Below are 24,154 nucleotides of genomic sequence, written 5' to 3'. Positions count from 1 at the left end.
ATATGATACAGTGAAGAAAGTGATGTGGAATTAATATCAGCTATGTTCCCTTCATTGTATAGGATTGTGTCATAGGAAGATGAGTAGTGTTTCTTTTTGTGGAGCTCCAAGCTCTGGTAAGATTTAAAGAGCCCCCAGGTAGTTTTCACATAGTGGTATATTTCAGCTGGCTTTTGATATTAAGTAGGAGGTTTTGCCACAGATAGGGTAAAGGTACAGAGTTGTAAATATCCCTGGTTGTATTTGGGGAAGCAACCAGTTGTAATTGGAAAGAGTGTTGGTTGGGTCCCTGGGTGGCTCAGTTGGTTAAGCATCTATCTGCCTTAAGCTCAGGTCATGATCCTGGGGTCCTGGGATCGAGCCCCACATCAGGCGCCCTCCTCAGTGGGGAGCCTGCTTGTCCCTCCCTCTCTCTGTCAAATGAATAAATAAAATCTTAAAAGAAAAAAGAGTGTTGGTTGTAGGAGGGCTTTGTATGGCACGTTAGGCATATGTCCTGTAGGCAGAAATAACTTAGAAACAGCTTCATGGCTAGAAAAGAGAAATTGGAGGGGAAAAAAGATGTATTAAGTAGTTAACATTGTAAATGTTGGAAAGGAGAGGAGGTATAGGAATTTCTGAGGTAGACTGGTCTTGGTGTAATTGAGTTAAAGTTCTGAGAGTGTTCTGAAGGGAGAAAATAATGAAGTATAGCTTAGATTTTTATCTTTTATGACTAAGATTATAGTAGTAAAGGTTACATGAAAGGGAGGTTTAGAGGGCTTGAGTTGTTTGAATTTTGGGAAAAAAGTTTGTTGATACTTCTCTTACAGCTCTTCTAGAAGGTATCCCAGTAGACAGTGGAGAAAAGTAGTTGAGGGTGAAGTACAGTGATGGAGAATTCTCCATTGAAATGCAAGACAGGGGCACCTGGATGGCTCAGTTGGTTAAGCGACTGCCTTCGGCTCAGGTCATGATCCTGGAGTCTCGGGATCGAGTCCCACATCGGGCTCCCTGCTCAGCGGGGAGTCTGCTGCTCCTTCTGACCCTCCCCGCTCTCATGCTCGCTCGCTCGCTCTCATTCTCTCTAATAAATAAAAAATAAAAAAAATGCAAGACAAGTGAAAGAGGCTAGCCATCATATTAAACCAATATTTAAGCCCTTACTTTGTTCTAGGCACACAAGAGTTTTAGGTTTTGGATTAATAAATTATAGAAATAGTGACTGTAGATCATAGCCCCTCTCCCCCATGTTACTCGGATTAGTGGGTCTATCATCCTGCCTCCCTCCTTTTTTCCATTTTTCTGATATTCCTGAGTAGCAGTGGACCTGAAGGAGGAGCACATAAAGTATTTAGGTTTTGAATTGGGTGAGACCATCTGCTTGGAAAGGCATGTGATTCAGACCAACGCAGTTCTTAGCTACTTGGGAAAGCTAAGGGATGCCTTCGTAGATGTCATTTTAAGCATAAGGTGAAATTTTGGATTTCCTCTGAGCCCCTCTGATGGTTTTATTTTGCATTGGAACATGATCATGTCATTGTTGCTAGGTGGATTTTAGTTGAGGGCATAGTTTTAGTACAGATGTACTTTCAACATAAACCTGGTATTATTGACTTAAAATTTTGGTAGTACATTCTTTATTTCACTTAGCATTCATTTTGGGCTGTTTGCTTATTTTTCTGTGTGTCTTGGACTCTTTGTAAGTAGGTGGAAGATACCTTTTTCCTGGGAAAACATTTGACCCTCAGTTATGGACAGCCAAGTAATTCTCATTCTTCTATGGAGGACTTGGGAGTGCAGGAAACAATAAGTAATTATTAGGTTTGACAGTAGGCTATAGTATGAAAGCTGAGACATTATATATAAACACCTGATAAGCAAATGATGGTTCAAAAAGACCCTGAGAATCTGCTAGATGATTCTGAATTAAATGCCGTTCTGGTTATAACCTCTAATTGAAAGATAGCCTCTGCTGTTTTAGGATTCTGTTTCAGGATACTCTTAATTCAGGTAGATTTTGTTATTCTCCTTGACAGTTTGTTTGTTTATTTTTAAAATTTAGCTTTATTGAGATAGATGTATTTATACATATTATAAAATTTTATTTTTAAAAATTTTTAAGAGATTTTATTTATTTGAGAGTGAGAGCCAGGGTAGGGGAGGAAGAGGGAGTAGCAGACTCCCCACTGAGCAGGGAGTCCTATGTGGGGCTCGATTCCAGGACCCTGGGATCATGATCTGAGCCGAAGGCACTTAAATGACTTGAGCCAGCCAGGCACCCCTATAAAATTCATTTTAAAGTATACAATCCAAATTAGTACATTTAGAGTTGTGCGGTCATGACCACCGTGTTCTAATGTTAGAACATTCCATCATACCAAAAATAAGCACTTGTTAACAGTCTCTATTCTTCTATCCCCAGACTTAGCAACTACTAACCACCTCTATCTATAGATTTGCCTATTCTGGACATTTCATATCAGTGGATTCGTACAGTATTTGTCTTTTATGATTGATTTCTTACTCTTATTAATGGTTCATCCATGTTGTACCATTTGTTAGTACTTCATTCCTTTTTTTTTTCTTTTAATTTTATTTGAGAAAGAGCATGACCAGGGAGGGGTTGGGGAGGGAGAGGGAGAAGCAGACTTCCCTCCTGAGCAGGGAATCCAACGTTGATCCCAGAACCCCAGGATCATGACCTCAGCTGAAGGCAGAGGTTTAACTAACTGAACCACCCAGCAATATAATTGTTGGATTATATTCCATTGTATGGATGATACCATGGATAAATATGGTTTATCCGTTCATCAGTTGGTGGACATTGGAGATGTTCTCACATTTTGAATGATGCTACTGTGGACCTTTGTATACACATTTTTTTGCATAGACTTAGTTTTCATCTCTCTTGGGTATATACTAAGAGTAGAATTGCTGGGTCTTAACAGTATTTCCATGTTTAACCTGAGGTACTGCCATACTGTCTTTCAAAGCATTTGTACTATTTTACATTCCCATCAGCCATGTGTATGAGGGTTCTACTCTCTCCACATACTTGCCAGCATTTGCTGTATTATTATCTGTCCTTGTTATTTAACTATTAGTTCAGGGGTGAGCAGTGTTGTCCCATTGTGGTTTTAATTTGCATTTTCTGAAAAACTAGTGATGTTGAGGGGCACCTGGCTACCTCAGTCGAAAAAGCATGCAACTCTTGATCTCATTTGTGAGCTCAAGCACCACATTGGATGTAGAGATTATTAAAAAATAATAATAATAATGACTTTGAGTATTTGTGTTCTTACTAGATACTTGTTTATTTTTGGAGAAATGTATTCAGAGCCTTTGCTCGTTTTTATATTGGGTTTTCTTGTTGAATGTAAGGCCTTGTATATTGTAAATACATGTCTATGGATATAGTATCTGATACTGACATTTTTGAGGTTTATTACTGTTTTCAGTTTTTTATAGTTTCACTATTCTGCCTTGTGTTCACAGGAGATGTGTTAACTATCACTTTATACTAAGGACATTTACTAGTTTATAAAGATTAAGGTTTTATTATAGACTGAACAATTATAGAATTCTAAGCTGTGTTTGGAAATTATATATAGGCGGTAGATACCTGTGGAAACAACAAAATAGAACGGTGTCCGATAGAACTTTCTGTGCTGATAGAAATATTCTATATCTACAAGGTTAGTGTGGTAGACATTAGTCAAATACGGTTTTTCTGCGTTGAAATTTGGCTAATGTGACTAAGGAACTGAGATTTTAATTTGAATAGCCACATGTGGCTAATGATTACTCAGCTTGACACTGCAGGTATAGGGTGCTGCAAAGTTAAGCCTTACTGGGTCTAATGAATTTTGAGTAGTTTTGAGTATGAGAATTGTAATGACTGAAGACTTCTTTTCAAGCAGGAGGTTAGAGAACTCAGACTGCAGTTTTAAACAGAACAATGCTGACAAGGAATATGGGTTAGGGTTATCCAAGAAACTAAATTTTCAGGGAAAGAGAAGGTAGCCTTTGATAAATAGGATAAGATTATATTTTGATATGCCCTCTTAAGAACTGTAATCCAAGGAATGAAAAAGTCCAACAAATAAGAGTTTGACTTATTCAGGCAGATAAACTTTTTTTCTGGGACCTTTATTACCTTAAAATAATGTACTATTACTGTCAGATTAGTGGAGTTTAGCAAGGGAAAGAGATTCTTAGGGTACAAAATATGTAATAGCAGGAGAAACTTACCAGTGGAAATTCTTGTTTGTGATTTCCTTAAGGCAAGTATGACATGATAGTCTTATCACATCCATTATTGGAACAAGATCTGATTTTTATTTTGTAATAGCTTGGAAAATGATGCGATTTTTGTGGTAGATTATTATGTTCAACTTACGTTTGCCTGATTTTCCTAGAGGCAAACTCCCCAATAGTCTTTATAAAGCTAGGAAAAAACCAGGTCAGTATTCCTGGCTTTCCAGCTATAAAGATAGTTTAGTTTGTTGTGTTAGTGTTGTTTGTGACACGTTCTTTCCTAGAGGCCACTTTAGGAGAGGCATTGTGTGTTCACAAAGGGTGCTATGGTGGAAAATAAATGGTCTTAGAGAAGATGGGTTGGTTGAACACATAAAAGCAAGTTAACGCATCTTCAGCTCTTACTAAATGAGATGGGAAGCTGTTGGAGAGTTTTGACGTTAATCCAGACTGATTTGCTTACCGATCAGTGTGAAGGCTCGGGGAGGAATCAGATGTCACCAAAGTTTTGGCCTGGACAACCAGAGACTTGGAATTTACAGAAACAGTGATAAGAGAAAAACATGGGAACAAGATTGGGGAGTGAATATTCACAGATTGGTCATGGACATGTTTATTAGACATTCACTTTGAGAGATGTTAATTAGGCAGTTGTTTATGCGGAGACACAGTAGTGTCTGCTTATAGGTCGTAAACCCCACAATATTGGATGAATGAAGATAGAAAGTGGAGATGCCGGGAGAGAGGAATCAGTATGGGTAATTGAGAATGCCATAAAGGAAGAAACCTGGAGAAAAACCAGAAGCTTGAAGTGTCCCAGCTGTGTGAATATGTATTAAAAGAGTAGAGGGATGAACTGCAAATGTTAAGTAATACGAAGAATTAAAAATGTGTGGGGATCATTGGTGACTTCAACAAGGGTAGGTTTTGATAATGGTTGGGCAGAAACATTACAGGGAGATTTCAAGAATGGAGAAAGATAAAAATAGGTCACTTTTTTACATACAGCAGAATTTACTCTGTACAGTTTTAATGTACATAGTATAAATAAGATACAGTTATCTGCCACTATAATCAAGATAGAGATAGTTCATCCTACCCAAAAATTCACCATGTAGCACTTTTCCTAGTCAATTTCTCCACCCTAGCCCTTGGCATACCACAAATCTGTGTTTTCAGACAACTACTTAAAAGAAATTTTATTGTAAGCTAAAGAAGTGTACTCTTCTGGCCTGCCTTGGTAAAATGAGGAATATAGGAATGAATGTGCTTACATGTTCTTAACATATGGTCTGTAAACAGTATTCTCAATAAATACTCTTTTTTAATTTTGGCTTTATAAAAAAAGTAAGAAGTTGTGCCACACTGACAGTTCTTAAGACACTATCTTTGTAAAAGACCCAAAGTGACATTTGGGGAGTAGTATATATGTTAACATTATGACAAATGAATAAGGTCGTAATTCTTGGGAAATTGTGTCTATTAAAGATTATCACCTGGATGTAAAGTTTGATGTAAGCAGAAGCAAAGATTTAAAAAAATATATATATATATTTTTTCCCCCTGAACATAGTCTTCAATCCAGTACTGTTCCTGAATGGATTGATCAAAGCAGCCCACATATTTTATCGCTGATTATTTTTTGTTTAGAAAATTTTCAGGTGAATTTTCAAGTTGTCTTTTCTGGAAACACCTGAGTTAACATAGCTTCCTAGATGAATCAAGACAAATCACTATATTTTCTAAATTTTAAGATGTAGCTTTTATTTTTTTAAATATGTAAAATTGGGTGCATCTTAAAATGAGTAGGTATAGTTAACTATTTTTTCCCTCTCGCAGAGTTGTAAATAAATCAGTGAGGCAATTTTCAGTTGTATGTATTGAAAATTTCAAATGTTACCTTTGAATTTGCAAAAATACCCCCAAATACTAAACCGACAGTTCTTTCTGAAAGATTGTAGAACCGTTTATTCATTGGCAACATTGTTTCTACATGTACAGGGACTGTTAATTCCTTTTTTTTTTTTTTTTTAAGATTTTATTTATTTGAGAGAGCACATGGGGGGGAGGGCCAGAGGGAGAAGCAGACTCCCTGCTGAGCAGCAGGGAGCCCGATGTGGGACTCGATCCCGGGACTCCTCCTTTTTGTAAGCGGGAATGCATGTGCTGTTCCCAGCCTCCTTGATCATTGTTCTTTGGGCAGTGTTCTTAAACCCACAAAGGTGGTTAGGTAATCTTTGTTTTTCCTTTAGTTACAAAATTGTTTTTTCTTTAAAATTTAATAGTTTGGGTGCCACTATATATTGAATGATCCTTTGTAGCATACTGGTTTGTCCTTTAGTCCCTTTATCATTGAGGTGAGCAGGGCTTGCTCAAGTTTTTCAGTGTATAGATCATCTATATCTTTAATGGACCACTGGTTAAAGGCAACACAAAGCTAAGGAACATAAAGTACAACTCTGCAAATTTATATTGGTAATTGGCACTCCATTCATAAATTGCATTAGCAAAACAAGTTTTAAGTTCACAGTTTATTCAGTTCAGCTTCTCCCAAGAAGACTTACCAAGGCTGTGTTTGTGGAAAAATACCTGCAAATAAGGCTTAGAAATTGTTTCTTCAGAAATAAAACACAAATTATAAAAATTTATTTTTAAGCACAACAAGCATTTCGGCAACATGAAAACAGGTTTTTTGGGATCCGTTTTTCATGAGTTTCATATTTACATTTTAATGTAAACCTGAATTAAATATTACATAGACATTTTAAAGCTCCCCCCTTTATTCTTATATAAATAAAGCCAAGCCAGTAGGCTACTCATAAATCTTTGAGATTTAAAGGAATACAGACTATTAAAATTACATTAGGGTGAACTTAAAAAAAATTTTAGTTTTGGGGGCCTGGGTGGCTCAGATGGTTGAGCATCTGCCTTCTGCTCAGGTCATGATTCCAGGGTCCTGGGATCGAGTCCCCACATGGGGCTCCCTGCTCGGAAGGGGGCTGGCTTCTTCCTCTCCCTCTGCTGCTCCCCCTGCTTGTGCTCTTTCATTTTCTGCCAAATAAATAATCTTTTAATTAAAAAAAATTTGTTTTTAGTTAAGCATTTGTCTACATGTTAAACTGAACTTTATACCATAATCTTTAATCGTGCATTTAAGGTAATTTCACTGTGTTACTTTTACTACATTAAAAATGAATGACATGATTTTTTTTTTTAAAGTCTGAGGGGTTGTACTTTGGTAGTTTTAAAAGATAATGGAAAATAGTTATCCAATCATTCAAATACAGTTTCATAGAAGCTTTTATAAAGAATGGGAAAGAACTATCCAGAAATATTTTATAATGTTCAGAGATACCAATTACTGAAAGCCTTGATTCTTTAATAGTATATAAGGAGTGCGTGCTGAAGGTTTACCCTGGATGGTATGGTGGGAAACCTGTAGTTGAAGTTGCAGATTGTCACAGGAGAGTGAGCCCACTGACGAGAATAAAACTTAGAACAATTGCAGTAGCAGGCAGTCTTCACTCAGGGCTTTAGTTTCAACTCTTTAAGTGAATTGTTGGTGCACTGGTTTATGTCTAGAGTCATGGTGGCTAGAGTTTGAGGTGAGTATCTCATCAACTGGAAGTTTATTTAACTAGTAAATACTGGAGCTAGGATGCTGCTCTTTGGCTCTTAAACTCTGTACATAATTTTTGCTGTTGTTTCCCATGGTTTCCTCTAGATCCCACAGACTACATTTTACTTATACTTACTGGGATTTTGTTCATATCACTTTCTTAAAATCCTTTTTGAATCTCATGAATTTGTACTTAGTTTTCTGGACTTCTCTAAAGCACATTTTAGGTGGCTGACTTGGTGACTCTTAGGTGGTGAATTCGAGCCCCGTGTGTGGCATAGAGTTTCGAGTTTCGTTTCTGAGAAATGAGCACTCATTTTAGATTTGGTCTTGTTCCTGCATCAGTGATTTTTAACTTTATTGTGAGTAGGTACATTCATAGTATTTTAGCAGTTTGGGAGATCCTCACACATTCTAAAGCCCAAACAACATGGTAGGTAGCCTGTAAAATCAGTCCTAGGAAAATCAGGGGTAAGCAGGGAGAAACATCATCTTGAAATTCATTGTAGATAAAAAATAATGGGAAGCAGAAGAAAATACTTCCTGACACTTGAATGAAATTATAATGGGATTGCATATTTAAACTGAATGTGATAAGCCACTGTTGTACAGGGAGGAGGGAGTAATCTTATTAGATTGCTCTTACCTATAAATTATAGCATGTAGCTTTTATTTTTGTTATGATTTATTTTAGAGAGAGTACACAAGTGGGGGGAAGAGCAGAGGGAGAGAGAAAAGCAGACTCCCTGCTTAGCCTAGAGCTGATGCCATGACCCTGAGATCATGACCTGAGCTGAAATAAAGAGATGTTTATTTTATTTTATTTTATTTGTTTAAGTAATCTCCACACCCAACATAGGGCTGGAACTTAAAACCCCGAGATCAAGAGTTTCATTCTCTACTGACTGAGCCAGCCAGGCACCTCTGTTAACTTCTATTTTTAATAAATGACTTGTAATGCTTATGTTTTGCTTGGAGATTAGGACAGTTTGTCTTATCTGTTCAGATAATTACTTAGCTAATGTGCATCCAGAAGTGTTTTAATTTCTTTAAAATGGTATCTTAATGAACTTTTTTATTTGGGCTAGATTTTATATCAACACTTAAATGTCCAGAATTCTGATTTAGGGTGCAGTCATAATTCTCTTGGGATTTAGTGCTTGTTCCTTTGGTTACAATGAAAGTTTCATGAAGACTTTTTAATGATTTTGGCTTTATCACTAGGGAATCAGCACGATACTAATCTTGATAAGCAAGGTTTTCTTGGAGGGAAATGGTTACTTAATTTGCAACTAGTTCTTAAAGCTGTAATATTTCCTATCCCTTTGAACTTGAGTGTTGTCAGAGTAGGCATAATTTTCATGTTTTCACAATTGTGCACTTTTGACATTTTACAAGGGAGATCTGCTTAAACTTCCTTAGAGGAATCTTTGAGTGTTTCACGAGTCCCATTTTTGCTTGAGCAGCAGTTAAGTTCCATGGCACTACAAGCCCTTTAGCACTACCAGTTGGTCTTCTGAAACTTCTTTTTTCTTCTGAAAACTAGAGCATTTGACTTCGATTTGTATTTGTGGGGCCATTACACATATTTAAAAGTGCATTTCTTGCCTCATTTTCATTGTGATGATTAACCTGCATCAGGTGAAATTGTATGGTTCAAAAGGAAGTTCCAGTGCCTACAAATAGAGGGAATCTGGAATGGCAAGATAATTGGTTTAGAGACTGGTGCTGAGTGGGTTGGTTGGGAAGGGATAGGTAGGTGAGATCCAACAGTATTGGGTCATGAGATGTTTCATGCCCAAAGATAAAGATAACTCACCTTTGTTTACCTCCAGAAATTGCTTTTAAAATACCATCATCTTGCACAAAGGAGAGTGGTTTCTGAATTATTTTATGTTTTATTTTATAGTTTTGAATTATTATACTGTGGGACATTAATGGGCCAAAAGAAGAAAAGCCTTATGTATGGAAAGTAGTGATAAAATGTTATAATAAGTACACTTTTTGTTTGTGTTAATTCCCATAAGCCAATTAAAACTGATAAATTAACAACTCATTTACAATTTGCTGCAGAACTCCTGGGTGGCTTAGTTGGTTAAGCATCTGCCTTTGGCTCAGGTCATGATCCCAGGGTTCTGGGATCGAGTCCCACATCATGTTCCTTGCTCAGCGGGGAGCCTGCTACTCCTTCGGACAGCTGCTTCCCGGTTGCATGTGCCGTCTCTCTCTCTTTCTTGCAAATAAATGAAATCTTTAAAAAAAAAAAATTCGCTGAGAAGAAACCTGTAGAAGCACTAATAATACTTTCTGAATCCTACATTTTCTTATTTCCTGGGACTCAAAACTTTATAAAGTGCTCCTTAAGAGGACTTAGAACAAGAATTATGAGTGCTTTAGTAACTTATACCACATCGTTGTTTCTTTAGTACTTGACAAATTAATAACTACCGTGCTTCAAGGGAAAAAGTATTGGTGGTCTTGACTAAAAACTGCTTGGTTGAAAATTACTAACTTGTACCCTCACTTGTTTGGCAGTGTACCATGTGCTCTTTCTTAATTTAGGAAAATGTTCCTGTCATAGGTACTCCTAGGAAAAAAATGAGCTACTAGTATATTAAAATTGGAATGGAAAAAACAAGATTAAGTTGGGTTGAGGAAAGTTAGCTACTAAAAAGGTGCAGAACAGAATTAAAAAGATTTTTTTCCATGGTAGGTCTTACCTTATGCTGCCAGTCTATTGTAAAAATAAAAACATGGAATGTAGAGGTTTTCTAGAACTATTATCCATGTAAGTTTTTTGGTTGTACTTTGAATTTTCTCTTTACAAAAATGAAAGTCATTACCAAGCCATCATTTCGAGGTGTATCGTTAGCAGTCACTGGGATACTTCTCCAGTGGAAGCAGCAGTTAAGTAACCAGTGGGTGGTTTGTTTTTTGTTTTTTTTTTTTGAGAGCTGATGTGTGCTGCGCAGTGGATGTAAGTGAACAAAACAAGACAGTATTCTCCATCCTGTTGGAATTGGAACTATGAGTGCATCCTCTGCTTAAATGTTGTTAGAATGGACCATGGCTTTTTATACAAAGCTAACACATATGAATGGCTCTTTGTTTTTGTAGGCCAAAACTGGTTAATACTATCAGTTTTATATGGTTCAATTTAGTATCGCTAACTGATGGGATTTAACTCACAATAAATACCACTGTTGGCAGACTCCGTTAATTGCAGTCCCTTTTTGTATTTTATTTGGGATTGTTTCTATGTTTTATTTATTTATGAATTATTGTAGCATATATAGAGAGAGTAAAATCACAAAATACATATTTTGTGTATATACACACAAATACATATGTAGGCTGTTCATTATACAAAGTAATGCTTTGTTAATACTGCCAGAGTACAGAGGAACCTTTTATGTCCATCACTTAAAGCCAACCAACTATCATTGGATATGCATGTGTGTATGTAGTATTTTCTTTAAGTAGCTGCTATATTCAAAACAGCAAAGAAGGTAGGTTTTTACTGGACTTCTGAATGAAATTAGCAAAAAAATTGAGGGACAGTGAACATTATTATTTTATAAGGTCACTGATCGATCTTGCTGACTTAGTTGTGAAGGAATTGTTTTCCTTTTATCCAATAGGATGTATAGTTACCCAGCACGTGTTCCTCCTCCTCCTCCTATTGCTCGGGCTGTAGTTCCTTCAAAACGCCAGCGTGTATCAGGAAACACCTCACGAAGGGGCAAAAGTGGCTTCAATTCTAAGAGTGGACAGCGAGGATCTTCTTCCAAGTCTGGAAAGTGTATGTATTATTATTGCAGCTTTGTGATTCTATTTCTTATGTGTTGAAATAAGGAAATTGGGGCACCTAGGTGGCTCCGTCATTAAGTCTTTGGCTCAGGTCATGATCCCAGGGTCCTTGGGATCGAGCCCTGCGTTGGGCTCTCTGCTCAGCAGGAGGCCTGCTTCTCCCTCTCCCACTCCCCCTGCTTGTGTTCCCTCTCTCACTCTCTCTCTGTCAAAATAGATAAATAAATCCTTAAAAAAAATACTAAAAGTAGAAATAGGGAAATTAATGTAGTTAATAATAGGGTTTGTACAAATGGCTTTGTTTAAGCAAAACAATGGAAGAGGAGAAGATAGTAGTGATTAGGGGGCCAATTAAAGTTTTAGACTTTAGGGAGCTAAGCACTTGTAAATTTACAAAATGTGTAAGTCAGTCAAACAGTACAAAAAGTGCTTTCAAATATAATTGAGGTCTGTAGTGGGCCTACAAAAGTAAGAATACTTTTGCTAAGGGAGTAGGCACATTAGATTTAGTTTTTAGCTACCAACTAAAAAAATGAGGATCCCCATGACTGGGAGAGTGTATGATCCTGGCTCCATTTCTCCCCTGGGATCTGCTGGCTATTGCCATATGGTTTAGTTGGAAATGTGTTTGGCATCTGGTAGCTTCTGGTAGAGTTGATTCTAATCTAGAGTTTTATTTGTATTAAAGTGAAAGGTGATGACCTTCAGACCATTAAGAAGGAGTTGACCCAGATAAAACAAAAAGTGGATTCTCTACTGGAAAGCCTGGAAAAAATTGAGAAAGAACAGAGCAAACAAGGAGGTAAATGGTCTTGCCGCTTGTTGGGTGTAAAGTTGGGTTAGTTACCAAAGGTAGTTGAAGGTATATGTTGGAATAGTGGGATATAAAGCAATTGAATATGAAACTTGGGGAATTTGAATTGGGAAGGGCATTTGTGTGGGAGGATTTAGATTTGTGCTGCAGTTCTGTGATCATTAGTGGGGATTGTCTACATCCTGTGGACATTACTTGCCCCTAGACAGACTTGTCCTTCTCATCCCCAGTAGAGATGAAGAATGATAAGTCAGAAGAGGAGCAGAGCAGCAGCTCCCTGAAGAAAGATGAGACTAATGTGAAGATGGAGTCTGAGGGGGGTGCAGATGACTCTGCTGAGGAGGGGGACCTACTGGATGATGATGATAATGAAGATCGGGGGGATGACCAGGTGAAAACCACGGGAAAGGAAAGAAAGAGGTGGTGGAGGGGGGAGCAGGGACACATGGAGTGCCTCTAACTCCATCCTATTTGTGTCTGTTTCTCACAGCTGGAGTTGATCAAGGATGATGAAAAAGAGGCTGAGGAAGGAGAGGATGACAGAGACAGCGCCAATGGCGAGGATGACTCTTAAGCACATAGTGGGGTTTAGAAATGTTGTCCCATTATTTCTTTACCTAGGCGCTTGTCTAAGATCAAAATTTTCACCAGATCCTCTCCCCTAGTATCTTCAGCACATGCTCACTGTTCTCCCCATCCTTGTCCTTCCCATGTTACATTAATTCATATTGCCCTGCGCCTAGTCCCATTTTCACTTCCTTTGACGCTCCTAGTAGTTATGTTAAGTCTTACCCTGTAATTTTTGCTTTTAATTTTGATACCTCTTTATGACTTAACAATAAAAAGGATGTGTGGTTTTTATCAACTGTCTCCAAAATAATCTCTTGTTATGCAGGGAGTACAGTTCTTTCCATTCATTCATACATGAGCTCAGTAGTTGCTTCCCTAACTGCAGAGGCAATCGCATTAGTTGAGTAGCACCTGAGAGCAGCTTTGAGTTAGAGGTATGTGTGTTATACCCCACATAAGAGAGCTATGTGGGGCTGTTCAACACAAATGTAACAATGTATTTTTGTGAATGAGAGTTGGCATGTCAAATGCATCCTCTAGAAAAATAATTAGTGTAATAGTCTTAAGATTTGTTTTCTAAAGTTGATACTGTGGGTTATTTTTGTGAACAGCCTGATGTTTGGGACCCTTTTTTCTCAAAATAAACAAGTCCTAATTAAACCAGGAATTTGGAGAAAAAAAAAACACCTGGTTTTTTATTTTTGTATTTTACAATTGTTTACTTTAAATTCTTTGTTTTGCAGCGGCCTCCACAAAAACCCTAGAATGTTGTACTAGATACATTTTTCTTTGAGTCATAGTCATCACTCATACCAACATACACTACTCAAATGATGTGTCATTGGGGTGGGTATTGCATTAAGGAGACAGTAACTTTGATGTGGAGTGGAGATTCTTGCACAGAATAGCTTTTTTAATCCTAATGAAAAGGTTTGGGAATTACATTAAGCTTTTTCATTGATGTTTTGTGGTCCAGTTGGCACCCTTTTTGAGATTTTTTTTGTGTGCTAAATCGTTTTGTCCTTAAATGGAAGAGGTTCAACCATATCACGATTTTAGGAAAATTAGAACAACTGGAGAATGAAACCTCTGTTTTCTTCCACTTTATCCTTTTAATTGCCATTTAGAGTCCCAGTTACTTTATGGATTCTGAGTCTGTGCCTCCCAAGTTCCCAAAAATAGAAAAGCTCTTTCTTCCCTGCTCTTCTGTAGTTTATACCTTCCCAGGTGATTGAGAACATTTACTTTCAGTTAGTTAAATCCATATAAATAATTTTTGTCCCCTCCCTCCTATGTGATTAATTCAGGTTTGGTTTTTTTTTTTTTAGGCATGATACTAATTAGCACCTAGACTTCTACGGATGGATTTATTAAACAGCTTCTAGATTTGTTAACGCTTGCCTAATCCTGAAAGGTCTGGTTTATTTATGTTTTATACTTGGTTCCAGCAGAGCAGGACAAGAACATGGTTAGTTTGGACTATTACCATTCACACAAACCTTGGGTTCCCCAGAAAGTTGCTGTTTCATAGCATGCAACAAAGGCATTTATATCCAATCTACTGTGAGCAGAAGTCCTGTCCTGTTAGGATCTCAAAAATCGTTTTATATAACAGGTGACAAACCAGAATTGAAGGAAGAGGCTGAACGGTGAACTACCCCTTTGGACCTGACATCCATAGTACAAAAGTAGCTTTTGTGGGTTAATTTGGTCAGAAATACTTTTACCCACCCTGTCTTCTGATCTTACATGATTTCATGTTACACAAACTCACTTTCAGCACATAATCCCAAAAAGAAAATAAGCTGGATGCTTAGAAGAAAGGGTAAAGGTTCTAAGATGTTAGTAAAACCCATTTAAGGTTATAATGTTAGCCATCAGTACTTCTAAGATGCTGAACCAGTTAGACCAGGCATGAAAGTGTCTACTTTTTTAATTTCATATGAAACCAAGTATTGAAAGAAACTGTAGAAAGCTTAGAGAAATGGTCATATGCTCTTTGAAAATATGCACACACACAAGGTTATTGATAAAATGCCAAGACATTTCCAGTTTGTCATAATGGGGAAGAGTTTTCATACTCTAGGTCTCAGGCTATTAGAGGAGTTAAATTTCCCTATGGAACTAAGAGAACAGTACTGTAGGTTTCTATAATCATGGGTTATACTCTTCTAATACTTGGAAATTCAGGCTCCTAGGCCAAAACTTACAGAAAAGGAAACATGACTGAAATAGTGTATAGTTCGCTGATCAAATGCAGACACTACAAGCTATTTAAAAAAGAGGCCATTGTCTTAAAGACGATTGATCTAATGAAGGCTTATAGTCACTGTTAACATTATTTAACTGGGCCCCAGGAAGAGATTGGAATGGGTTCAGTAGAAATAGAGGCAGAGCAAGCAGCTGGCTCATAGGGTTAGCAGTGGGTTGGCAATGTGGGTGGGGTTGAAAAGCTTGACAGTTTCAGAGTCAGCTAATTGTCTAGAGGGAATTCAGGGTAACTATCTCAAAGGCCAAGGCCTTACGCTGTTTAGAAGTAAGATTTTAAAAACAGTAAAATATGGTGATGCATTTGTTGGGTATTATAAAATTCAGAATAATGGTTTACCCAGTATGCCCAGGAAATGTAAGAAAATAGCCTGGAAGCCTTTAAGATTGCAGTGTCCAGCCAAGATTGGATGAAGAAGGTGGATGACTTAAATGAAATCCCTTTGGAACATTTCTGATGCTACATAATTTCTAATGGGGAGACTTCTATGGAGTTCACTGGCAAAGGTACTTTCCTAATTTGCTATTTCACCAGTGAAAGGAGCTAACTTAAAGCTGTTGGATTGGAATAGTTGACATTTGGAACACTTGAAAAGAGGGTTCCCAATAGATTTCAGTTCACCTGGCACCCCAACATCTGAAACCTGCAAGGATTAGTAGTGCTAGTCAGTACATACATGTTTTAAAGTCTCCCTTAACAGATGGAACTAGGTGTAAGAGAATGGGAAAATACAAGAACAATAGAATTACGGTAAATCAGAAAGGAATTAAAACGCAGTCAAATGAGTATTGAGAATGTAATGGAAGGATAGATAAAAGTAAGCATCATTCTAGCCATAGAGTAATTATAAAATATCAGTAAAGGAATCTAGTGAATTAACTCAGCAGTAGATGTTGATTCAAAAGAGTAAGCTAGGGGAAGCAAAACCCGCAGATACGATACGCTAAGTAAAGAAATGGAACTGCTGAGAGACTACTTCACAAACACTGGTGGTTTTAGGTAACTTGGATGATATGGTGGGATGTGTTGTGGAGGTAGTTGGGAAGTAGGAAATCACTGTATTTTTAGGAGAATCAGAAATCATCATTGCCTGTGGCCTGGGAGAATGAAGAATTTAGCCATAGAAGTTGACCTTTTTATTTAATGTGAGGGAAATTCACCCGTGCCACTGTCAGATGGGGTTTGAGTTTCTGGACCCTAGATCAGATCACATTGGCCAAGGAAATGCATTAGGTTGAGTTTTAGATGGAAGAAAAAAAAGTACCGTGATACCTTGAAGCCAGTTAAAAATCGTAAACACAGATACGACAAAAATGAGTGACTGGTACATGAGCTACATATGTATAGAATGGGCTGGTAAGTAACGGTAAAGAACCTCACTTGTTTTATCAATGCTATATCTCATAGAGAACAGGTATTATTTATACTGTGGTGTGTATTTGACAAATAAGGGGCACTCTTTTGGAGAATGTTTTAGTTTTGTAGAGACCTTGGGATAAAGTAAGAATTGGGCCAGCTAAACTGTACAGAAAAGGCTAGATTTAGATGTATACCTGACTGGGATGCCAGAATTCCAAATGTTTAGAGAGGAGAATAAATTAGGGGTGTTGGAAAATTCCATGTTTGAATTTTAGTTAAATTAATCCTAATCAGGAAGGCCTCAAAAGAAAATGTGGTTGCATTAGTAACTTTTAAATTAATCAAAAAACAATATCCCAATTATGAAAAGCAGGACCTGTGTAGAGAGTTGGAATTAAAGCCCTGTTTGAGCTGGGGTGGGCTTCTGCCTTAAGTCAGAACTACAGTAGAAGGAATAGTGTAATGGGGTGAATGCCAAAAAGACAAGTAGCTAACTAAATAGGAGTAGAAGCCCAAGATTTTTAGGAGTCCCACAAAGAAGTTGAAGGAAATAAAAATGTTCTGAAGATTTGACAAAAATTTGCTTGTGCAAAATGACTCTTACAGGACTTTCATAAACCTAAAATGAATAAAAATACTGTTACAGTATGTTAAATTAGTTGTCGAATGGATCTCAACTTTGGTTGTGCATTAGAATTACCAAGGGAGCTTTTAAAATCCTGGCACCCAGGTGTGTACTCCAGATCAATTAAATGTCTGCAGTTGGGACTCGACAGTAATTTTCAGTTTGCTAGCAACACAGGGAACCCGTGCACTGAGAGGCAAAGTGTCCTTTCCAAGGTAAATAAGGTAGAAGGGAGGAATTACGGCTTTTAGAGAGGGTGTCTGGGTGACTGGCTGGCTAATAAGTTAGTACTAAGTGAATGTTCATGTCGTGTTAAGTGGGTTAAGACAAGTGCTTAAAGTAAGAAAGCATGATGGTGACACTATTTAAAATGACAGCATCTGGTGAAAGGGTGAGCGTGTACCTGCCTTGAAATCTATGGCCAAAGTATAGAAAGCACTGAAGGAGAGGTGTCTGGATAGGGTTAAAAGGTGAGATAAGCTAGGGTTGAGGGAGAGATGCATTGACTAATGTGCTAGTTCTATGGCTGCTAAGCCCTTGAAATGTGGCTAATGTGACTGAGTAATCGGATTTTCAGTTTATTTTTAATCTGAATAGTGTGGCTCTCTTACTGGATAGTGCTACAAAATGAGTAGTTTTAAAATGTACAGATACTGATATGTTAGCTGTAACTTAGGTGAACCAAATGTGACTTTCCGAGGTGTTCCATGTCCTGAGTTCATTGAAAATACGTATTTCTAGGCCCTAGACCTCAACGTTGAAGACTTCCTTAGAACATCGTAGACGAACATGGAATACTTGACTGGTAGGACATCTACAAGTACAGACAATAGTGTGTGTTACCTTCATTTAGCAATGTTTCTCACAAAATAAAATCTTAAGTGGGATCCCATCTTGTCATTGGGTGCCTTGTGCATCCAAGAATGATGCTGGGCAAGCATTTAAGATAAAATCTTAGTTGATTTTCACACAATCCTATTACATATGTATGGAAGTAATTCGTAAGTTTCAAAGAGTGCCCTGTTGAAAGCCCCATAGGTATTAAATGGTAGAGCCAACATTTCAGCCTGTGATCTGGCTTATCCATTGGATTTTGGACCCAAGGAGAGGAAATGGTATCTTTGAGCTTACATCCTGAATCAAAAAATGACACAACTATTTCCAAAGCACGATAACAGACTAGGGTCCCAGCACCTTCTCTCTCAAATTTAACAAGAGGTAAAATAACCATTTTTCTCTTGATTCTGTACACTGAATACTAGAGTGGTTCATAGACTTAACAGTTGCAAACACATGTTGAAAAACACCTGGCTGAGAGCAGAAACTCTGTTGGGCTATGCAACATGGTTGGGCTTTAGAAATGTAGCAAGAATACAGAGAATAGTCTCCCATCCATTTTCCTTAGCTCTTCCTGGGGAACCCAGGGGCACTATTATAAATTATTTCTTCTATCTCAAACTTTACAAATATCTTGTAAAAATCATTATTTGTCAGGATAATAATACCCTGATTATACAACTTCCGACCCTCTACCAGTACCAGGATGCCTGCATGGTCCATTAGAAGCACCTGGCAATGTCATTAGAAGAAAAGTCCTAAAAAGGATTTGGTCTTTCCCAAAAGGATTTATTAATGTGAAAGGGGTTCAGTGACACAGGTTGAGTCACCTTTGCAGATTCATACAAGCCTCGATAATGAGTTTCTGGTATGAATGTGGGACATAAGTGACCAAAAAAGTTTGAGCTTGAGACTCTACCTGTCAAGTTCAGTGACTCAGAAACTCCCACCCATTTACTGCTTGGTAAAGAGCTTTAGTAGTTCCCATCCAAGAAATCTTCCTATGGACCATAAAGTCTTATATTTTCTGCCTATTTTTTCCCTGTTCTAAAGGATTATGAATGAGATCCTTAAAGCCTCTCCTGACCCTACTTGGGAGAAATTACCCACCCAGAGGGCTTGTAGTGGAGCCAGAGGTCTGCTAGATAGCTAGAGCCAGCTCGCTGCCCGACCTCACTCAGTGTTCCTCTCTCTACTCAGAACCCCGATACTCCATTTTGTTAGTTTCCTCAGCCAGCCAAACCTGCCCTTTTCCCAGAACTTTATATGGACTCCGCAAAAGTTCTGTAGCAGCAGCTAGGTCATTCACAAAGTGACAGAAGCTGCTGGGGTTTAGTTGCCAAAAGTTACCTGCTTAACTGCTAGAAATGCTGCAGTGGTCTGCTCTCTTGGCCAGGAGGAGGAGCAGCCTTTATTAGACTCCGGGGTGGGGGGTTGGCGGGGGTGGGGTGGGGATGAAGCAGCAACCTAACTTGCTCACTGTTACCTGACCACCTACGGAGACGGCTTCAGTGTTTGCTGTCAGTGTTTTCATTCCCTATCCTGGGCATACAGTCCTGATTCATTCCCCTGGTGGGACCCAGCAACTGCCTGGGTACATACACTGGTCCCTACTATCTCCCTTTCAGCCTGTGGTTGAGGCACATGGCAGTACTACTCTGAAGTTTGTCCTGTCTTGTCCTCATATGCACTCACCTAAGTGTAAAGATACGCATCTTTCCTTCAAAATCTTAACCCTCCAGCACAGTCCCTCACTTGGCAAAGTAATCTGCAGTCTTCACACAAATGACTTGAAGGTTTATTTTCCCTATATCTCTGCAAACCTAGGGAAGCTTTGTTTTTAGCTTTGGTGTATCTGAGGAATGCTGTTTTAACTTTTTCCACCAAGATGGCAGCCTCCTGCCTGCCCTGTATACACTGGTTTTTCTTTTTGCCTTCCTTGCAAAGCCTTTTGGGTGTCTGTGGTCCCATAGCCATGTTTTCCTCCACCCCGCCCTCTTTTTTGCAACATTTTGGCAATCTTCAAACCTCTCCTTGAAGAGTATTTATACTTAACAGCTTCAGAATATCCTAGGCACAATTCAGTTGCAACATAACCACACACCATTTTCCTAAGAAATAGGCTAGTGAAAGAACAACCACCAAGCCTAACATAATCCATACTCCTGTATCTAGCTGATGTAAATACTTGATTATATTTGCTCTGTTCAGAAATAAAAGTGACATGCCATTTTTATAGCTACTGTTAAAGCTCCTGTGCTTCCTATAATGTGTGTCCAATCATTTTTATTTTCTCCCAATCTTCACGGGCACCATTCCAGTCCAAGTTGTCATTCCTTTGCTCCTGGTTTACTGCGATACCCTCCTGTATACCCACAGCCACTGTGATCCTTTTCCAATCACTTCTCCACACAACAGCCTTTGTGATCTTTTCAAAACATGACAAAACTTCTTACCACAGTGCACATGGCATACACGGTCTTTCCTTGCCTGTCTGTCCAGCCTCTCACGTGCTCCTCACTTCCCTTGTTCAAACTTTCATGCCTCTCACTCCCCATGCTCACTCCCTCTGCCTTTGTCCATTTGGTTCCCTAGTGAACTTAGTTCACCCCTAGAGTTCAGCTCAAGTGTTTTCTCCAGGAATCCTCCCCACCCTGCAGGGTCTCCCAGAACCAAGAATCTCTTTGTAGCACTAATTACAGCCACACTCAGCAATCTGATTACTTGATATTGTTTTTCTTATTAGAGTGGCACTCGAGAGCAGGAGCTACATCTGTTACTGTTCAATATTACCCCAAGTGTTTCAGAGTGTCTGATACATCAAAATATGTTGAATGAATGGGCCGGAAAGGAAAAAGTATGGGAGGGTCAGCCCTGGATGAGGCAGTCTTGGAAACAGACTGAATGCCCAGCAAGGCTGGAGAAACTGGCTGTGCAGGACACACCTGGAGGAATGTTGCAATGTCTTGGGCCTGTCCCAAGGGGATGCATTCTTGCAGGTGAACTTTACTGCCCCTGCTTTCACTGTAGTATTTCACAATCCTTTCCCAGTGCCTCCAACAAATCCCTAATAATCCATGTCTGATTGCCAAGGATGAGAGAGACAGTGCATTATCCAAAAAAGATGGATGTGCTCATTGAAATTAACCTCATTCAGGGCACGTGGGTGGCTCAGTCGGTTAAGCATCTGCCTTCAGCTCGGGTCGTGATCCTGGGAGTCTGGGAGTCTGGGATCAAGCCCTGTGTCAGGCTCCCTGCTCAGCAGAGAGTCTGCTTTGCTTCTCCCTCTCCTCCTCCTCCTCTCCTGTTCATGCTCTCTCTCTCTCAAATAAATAGATAAAATCTTATTTAAAAAAAGAAAAATTAATCTCTTTCAATACCTGTAAGTCCAATTTCCCTTACAAAGCGCACTCTCCCCTTAGTGGGCAGTTCTACCCCTCAACACCTGCATTCTTCTTCTTATTAAAGTATACATATGTGCTATAAAATGCATGCATTTTAAGCATACCGCTTCATGAAGATTTACAAAGTGAACATACCTGTGTGAACACCACCCTTATCAGGATATGGAACATTACCAGCACCCCAGAAACAACCTTCATACCCCCTCCAACCATTAACCCCCTCTAGGTAACCACTACTCTGACTTCTGTCAGCATAGATAGGCGTCCTCTGTTCGTGAGCTATACGTAGATGGCATAGTAAGTACTATTGATGTTTGGGCTCCCCGTGGTAGACACTTGGATGTGGTTTTTTTGGGGAATGATTCCAGGAGACAGGACTTGTGAGAAAGTGGAAGAGTGAGACATTAAGAAAAAGCCAGTAGAAAGATGTGTAACTGAGGTTAGGTACATAATGCTGCTCAGGGTTTTCTGAGGGCGGGAGAACAGGAAGCTGGCATATGTATCCACTGGCTCCTGTTCCCCACTGACTGAGGGATGCCACAAGGAGGTTCACTTCTCTGCAATTTTGGGCTATGACTGATCTGAACTGGCTCTGGCAGCATCGAAGGACATTTAGATTGTTTTTGGTTTGAGATAATTATTTTCCCATGAGCATTCGAGGACATGCCTTTGGAGAACACATCTGTATACATTTCTGTTATGTATGTATATAATTCGCGGAATTGGGCATAGGGTATGTGTATATTCAGCTTTAATAGATATTGCCAAACACCTCTCCAAAGTGATTGTACTAATTTATACTTTCACTAGTTGTAAATGAAATTTTTAGTTGCTCCACATCCTTGTCAGCACTTGGTATTGTCAGTCCTTATATTTTGTTTTTTTTAATGAGTGTGTTTGAGTTTGTCTCACTTTGCTCTTCGGTAAACTTTTGTGTAATTTACATAAAAGTGCACAAATGTGTACAGCTGTTACTTTTTGCACACTGAACACAAAAATTAGCAAGAAATCAAGAATTGGAGAATCACCAGCACTGCAGAAGTCCCACGCATGCATGCCCTCTTCTGGCCACTTAACACCACCATCCCAAGGACATCTATTATCCTGACAGCATAGATTCTTTTTGCCTGTTTTTGAACTTCAAATAAGTGAAATAATATATTATGTGGTTTTATATGTCTAGCTTCTTTGATTCAACATTATGTCTTTTCAGTTCATCTATATTGTTGCATGTTGTAGTTTGTTCATACTATTGTATAGTATTACATTATACAGTTATACTGCAGTTTATTCATTCTGTGAATAGGCATTTAGACTTTTCAGTTTTGGCTATTATGAATAAAGCTGCTATGAACATTCAAGAGCATGTCTTTTTTTTAACAAATGTGTATTTCTGCTGGGTATAAGTCTAAGAATTAAATCACTGGAACAAAGAGTATTATCTCATGCCTTTGCATACCTGCTATTTTCCAATCTTAGCTATTCTGGTAGGTATCCTAGTGGTGTCACTTTAAAAACTTTTTCTTAAGGGGCTCCTGGGCAGCTCAGTTGACTAAGTCTCAGACTCTGGATTTCGGTTCAGGTCATGATCTCAGGGTCGTGGGATCGAGCCCCATGTCAGGCTCCGTGCTCAGCTGGGAGTCGGCTTGAGATTTTCTCTCTTCCTCTCCCTCTGTTCCTCCCGCCCCACCCCGCTCACGCTCTGTCTCTCCCCCTAAAATAAATAGATCTTCAAAACGAACTTTAAGAATTTTTTTCTTAAAAATTTTTCTTTCCTGGGACACCTGGGTGGCTTACTGGGTGGCTTAGTCAGCTAAGCATCTGCCTTTGGCTCAGGTCATGATCCCAGGGTCCTGGGATCAAGTCCCACATCAGGCTCCCTGCTTAGTGAGGAGCCTGCTTCTGCCTGCCCCTCCCCCTGCTTGTGCTCTCTCTCTCTCTCTCTCTGACAGATAAACTCTTTTTTTTTTAAAGATTTTATTTATGTATTTGAGAGAGAGAGAGAGAATGAGATAGAGAGCACGAGAGGGAAGAGGGTCAGAGGGAGAAGCAGACTCCCTGCTGAGCAGGGAGCCCGATGTGGGACTCGATCCCGGGACTCCAGGATCATGACCTGAGCCGAAGGCAGTCGCCTAACCAACTGAGCCACCCAGGCGCCCCCAGATAAACTCTTCTAAAAGAAAATTGATCTTTTTTAAAAATCAGCTTCTAGGGGCACTTGGCTGGCTCACTCAGAAGAGCATACGACTCGATCTCAGGATTGTGAGTTTGAGCCCCACGTTGGGTGTAGAGATTACTTAAATAAATAAAACTTTAAAAAAAAAAAAAGCTTCAGGGACGCCTGGGTGGCTGAGTCACTTAAGCGTATGCCTTTGGCTCAGGTCATGATCCCAGGGTCCTGGGATTGAGCCCTACATCCAGCTCCTTGCTCAGTGGGGAGCCTATTTCTCCCTCTACCTGCCACTCCCCCTGCTTGTGCTCTCTCTCTCTCTGACAAATCTTTTAAAAAAAATAAGCTCTAAAGTTGGAGTAACAGATTTTCAGAAAAATTGCAAAGACAGTACAGAGAGTAAGTGATGAATCACTGAATTCTACTGAAACCAATATT

General features: G+C 39.0%; 1 protein-coding gene across 11 annotated transcripts in view; it reads left to right on the top strand.

The window, feature by feature from the left end:
* HNRNPC (heterogeneous nuclear ribonucleoprotein C) overlaps positions 1 to 21,471 on the top strand; it is a 61,957-nt gene extending 40,486 nt beyond the window's left edge. For 8 of the 11 annotated variants that reach the window (XM_073894923.1, XM_025870386.2, XM_073894926.1 and 5 more), the window contains 4 exons: positions 11,500 to 11,660; positions 12,357 to 12,470; positions 12,713 to 12,873; positions 12,973 to 13,736. In XM_073894923.1, the coding sequence (XP_073751024.1) occupies positions 11,500 to 11,660; positions 12,357 to 12,470; positions 12,713 to 12,873; positions 12,973 to 13,056 (520 nt within the window). In that variant the 3' untranslated portion in view covers positions 13,057 to 13,736. Of the gene's footprint in view, positions 1 to 11,499; positions 11,661 to 12,356; positions 12,471 to 12,712; positions 12,874 to 12,972 lie in introns of all 11 variants that reach the window. The other 3 variants (XM_073894927.1, XM_073894925.1, XM_073894928.1) reach the window with 2 other exon arrangements.
* The last annotated feature ends 2,683 nt before the right edge of the window (positions 21,472 to 24,154 follow it).

The sequence above is a fragment of the Callorhinus ursinus genome, unplaced genomic scaffold, assembly GCF_003265705.2.
Source record: "Callorhinus ursinus isolate GAN/ISIS: 27379988/994484 unplaced genomic scaffold, GSC_fseal_2.0 scaffold8, whole genome shotgun sequence".
Lineage (NCBI taxonomy): Eukaryota > Metazoa > Chordata > Mammalia > Carnivora > Otariidae > Callorhinus > Callorhinus ursinus.
The sequence above is the reverse complement of the archived record's forward strand: the minus strand, read 5'-3'. Positions and strand labels throughout refer to the sequence as shown.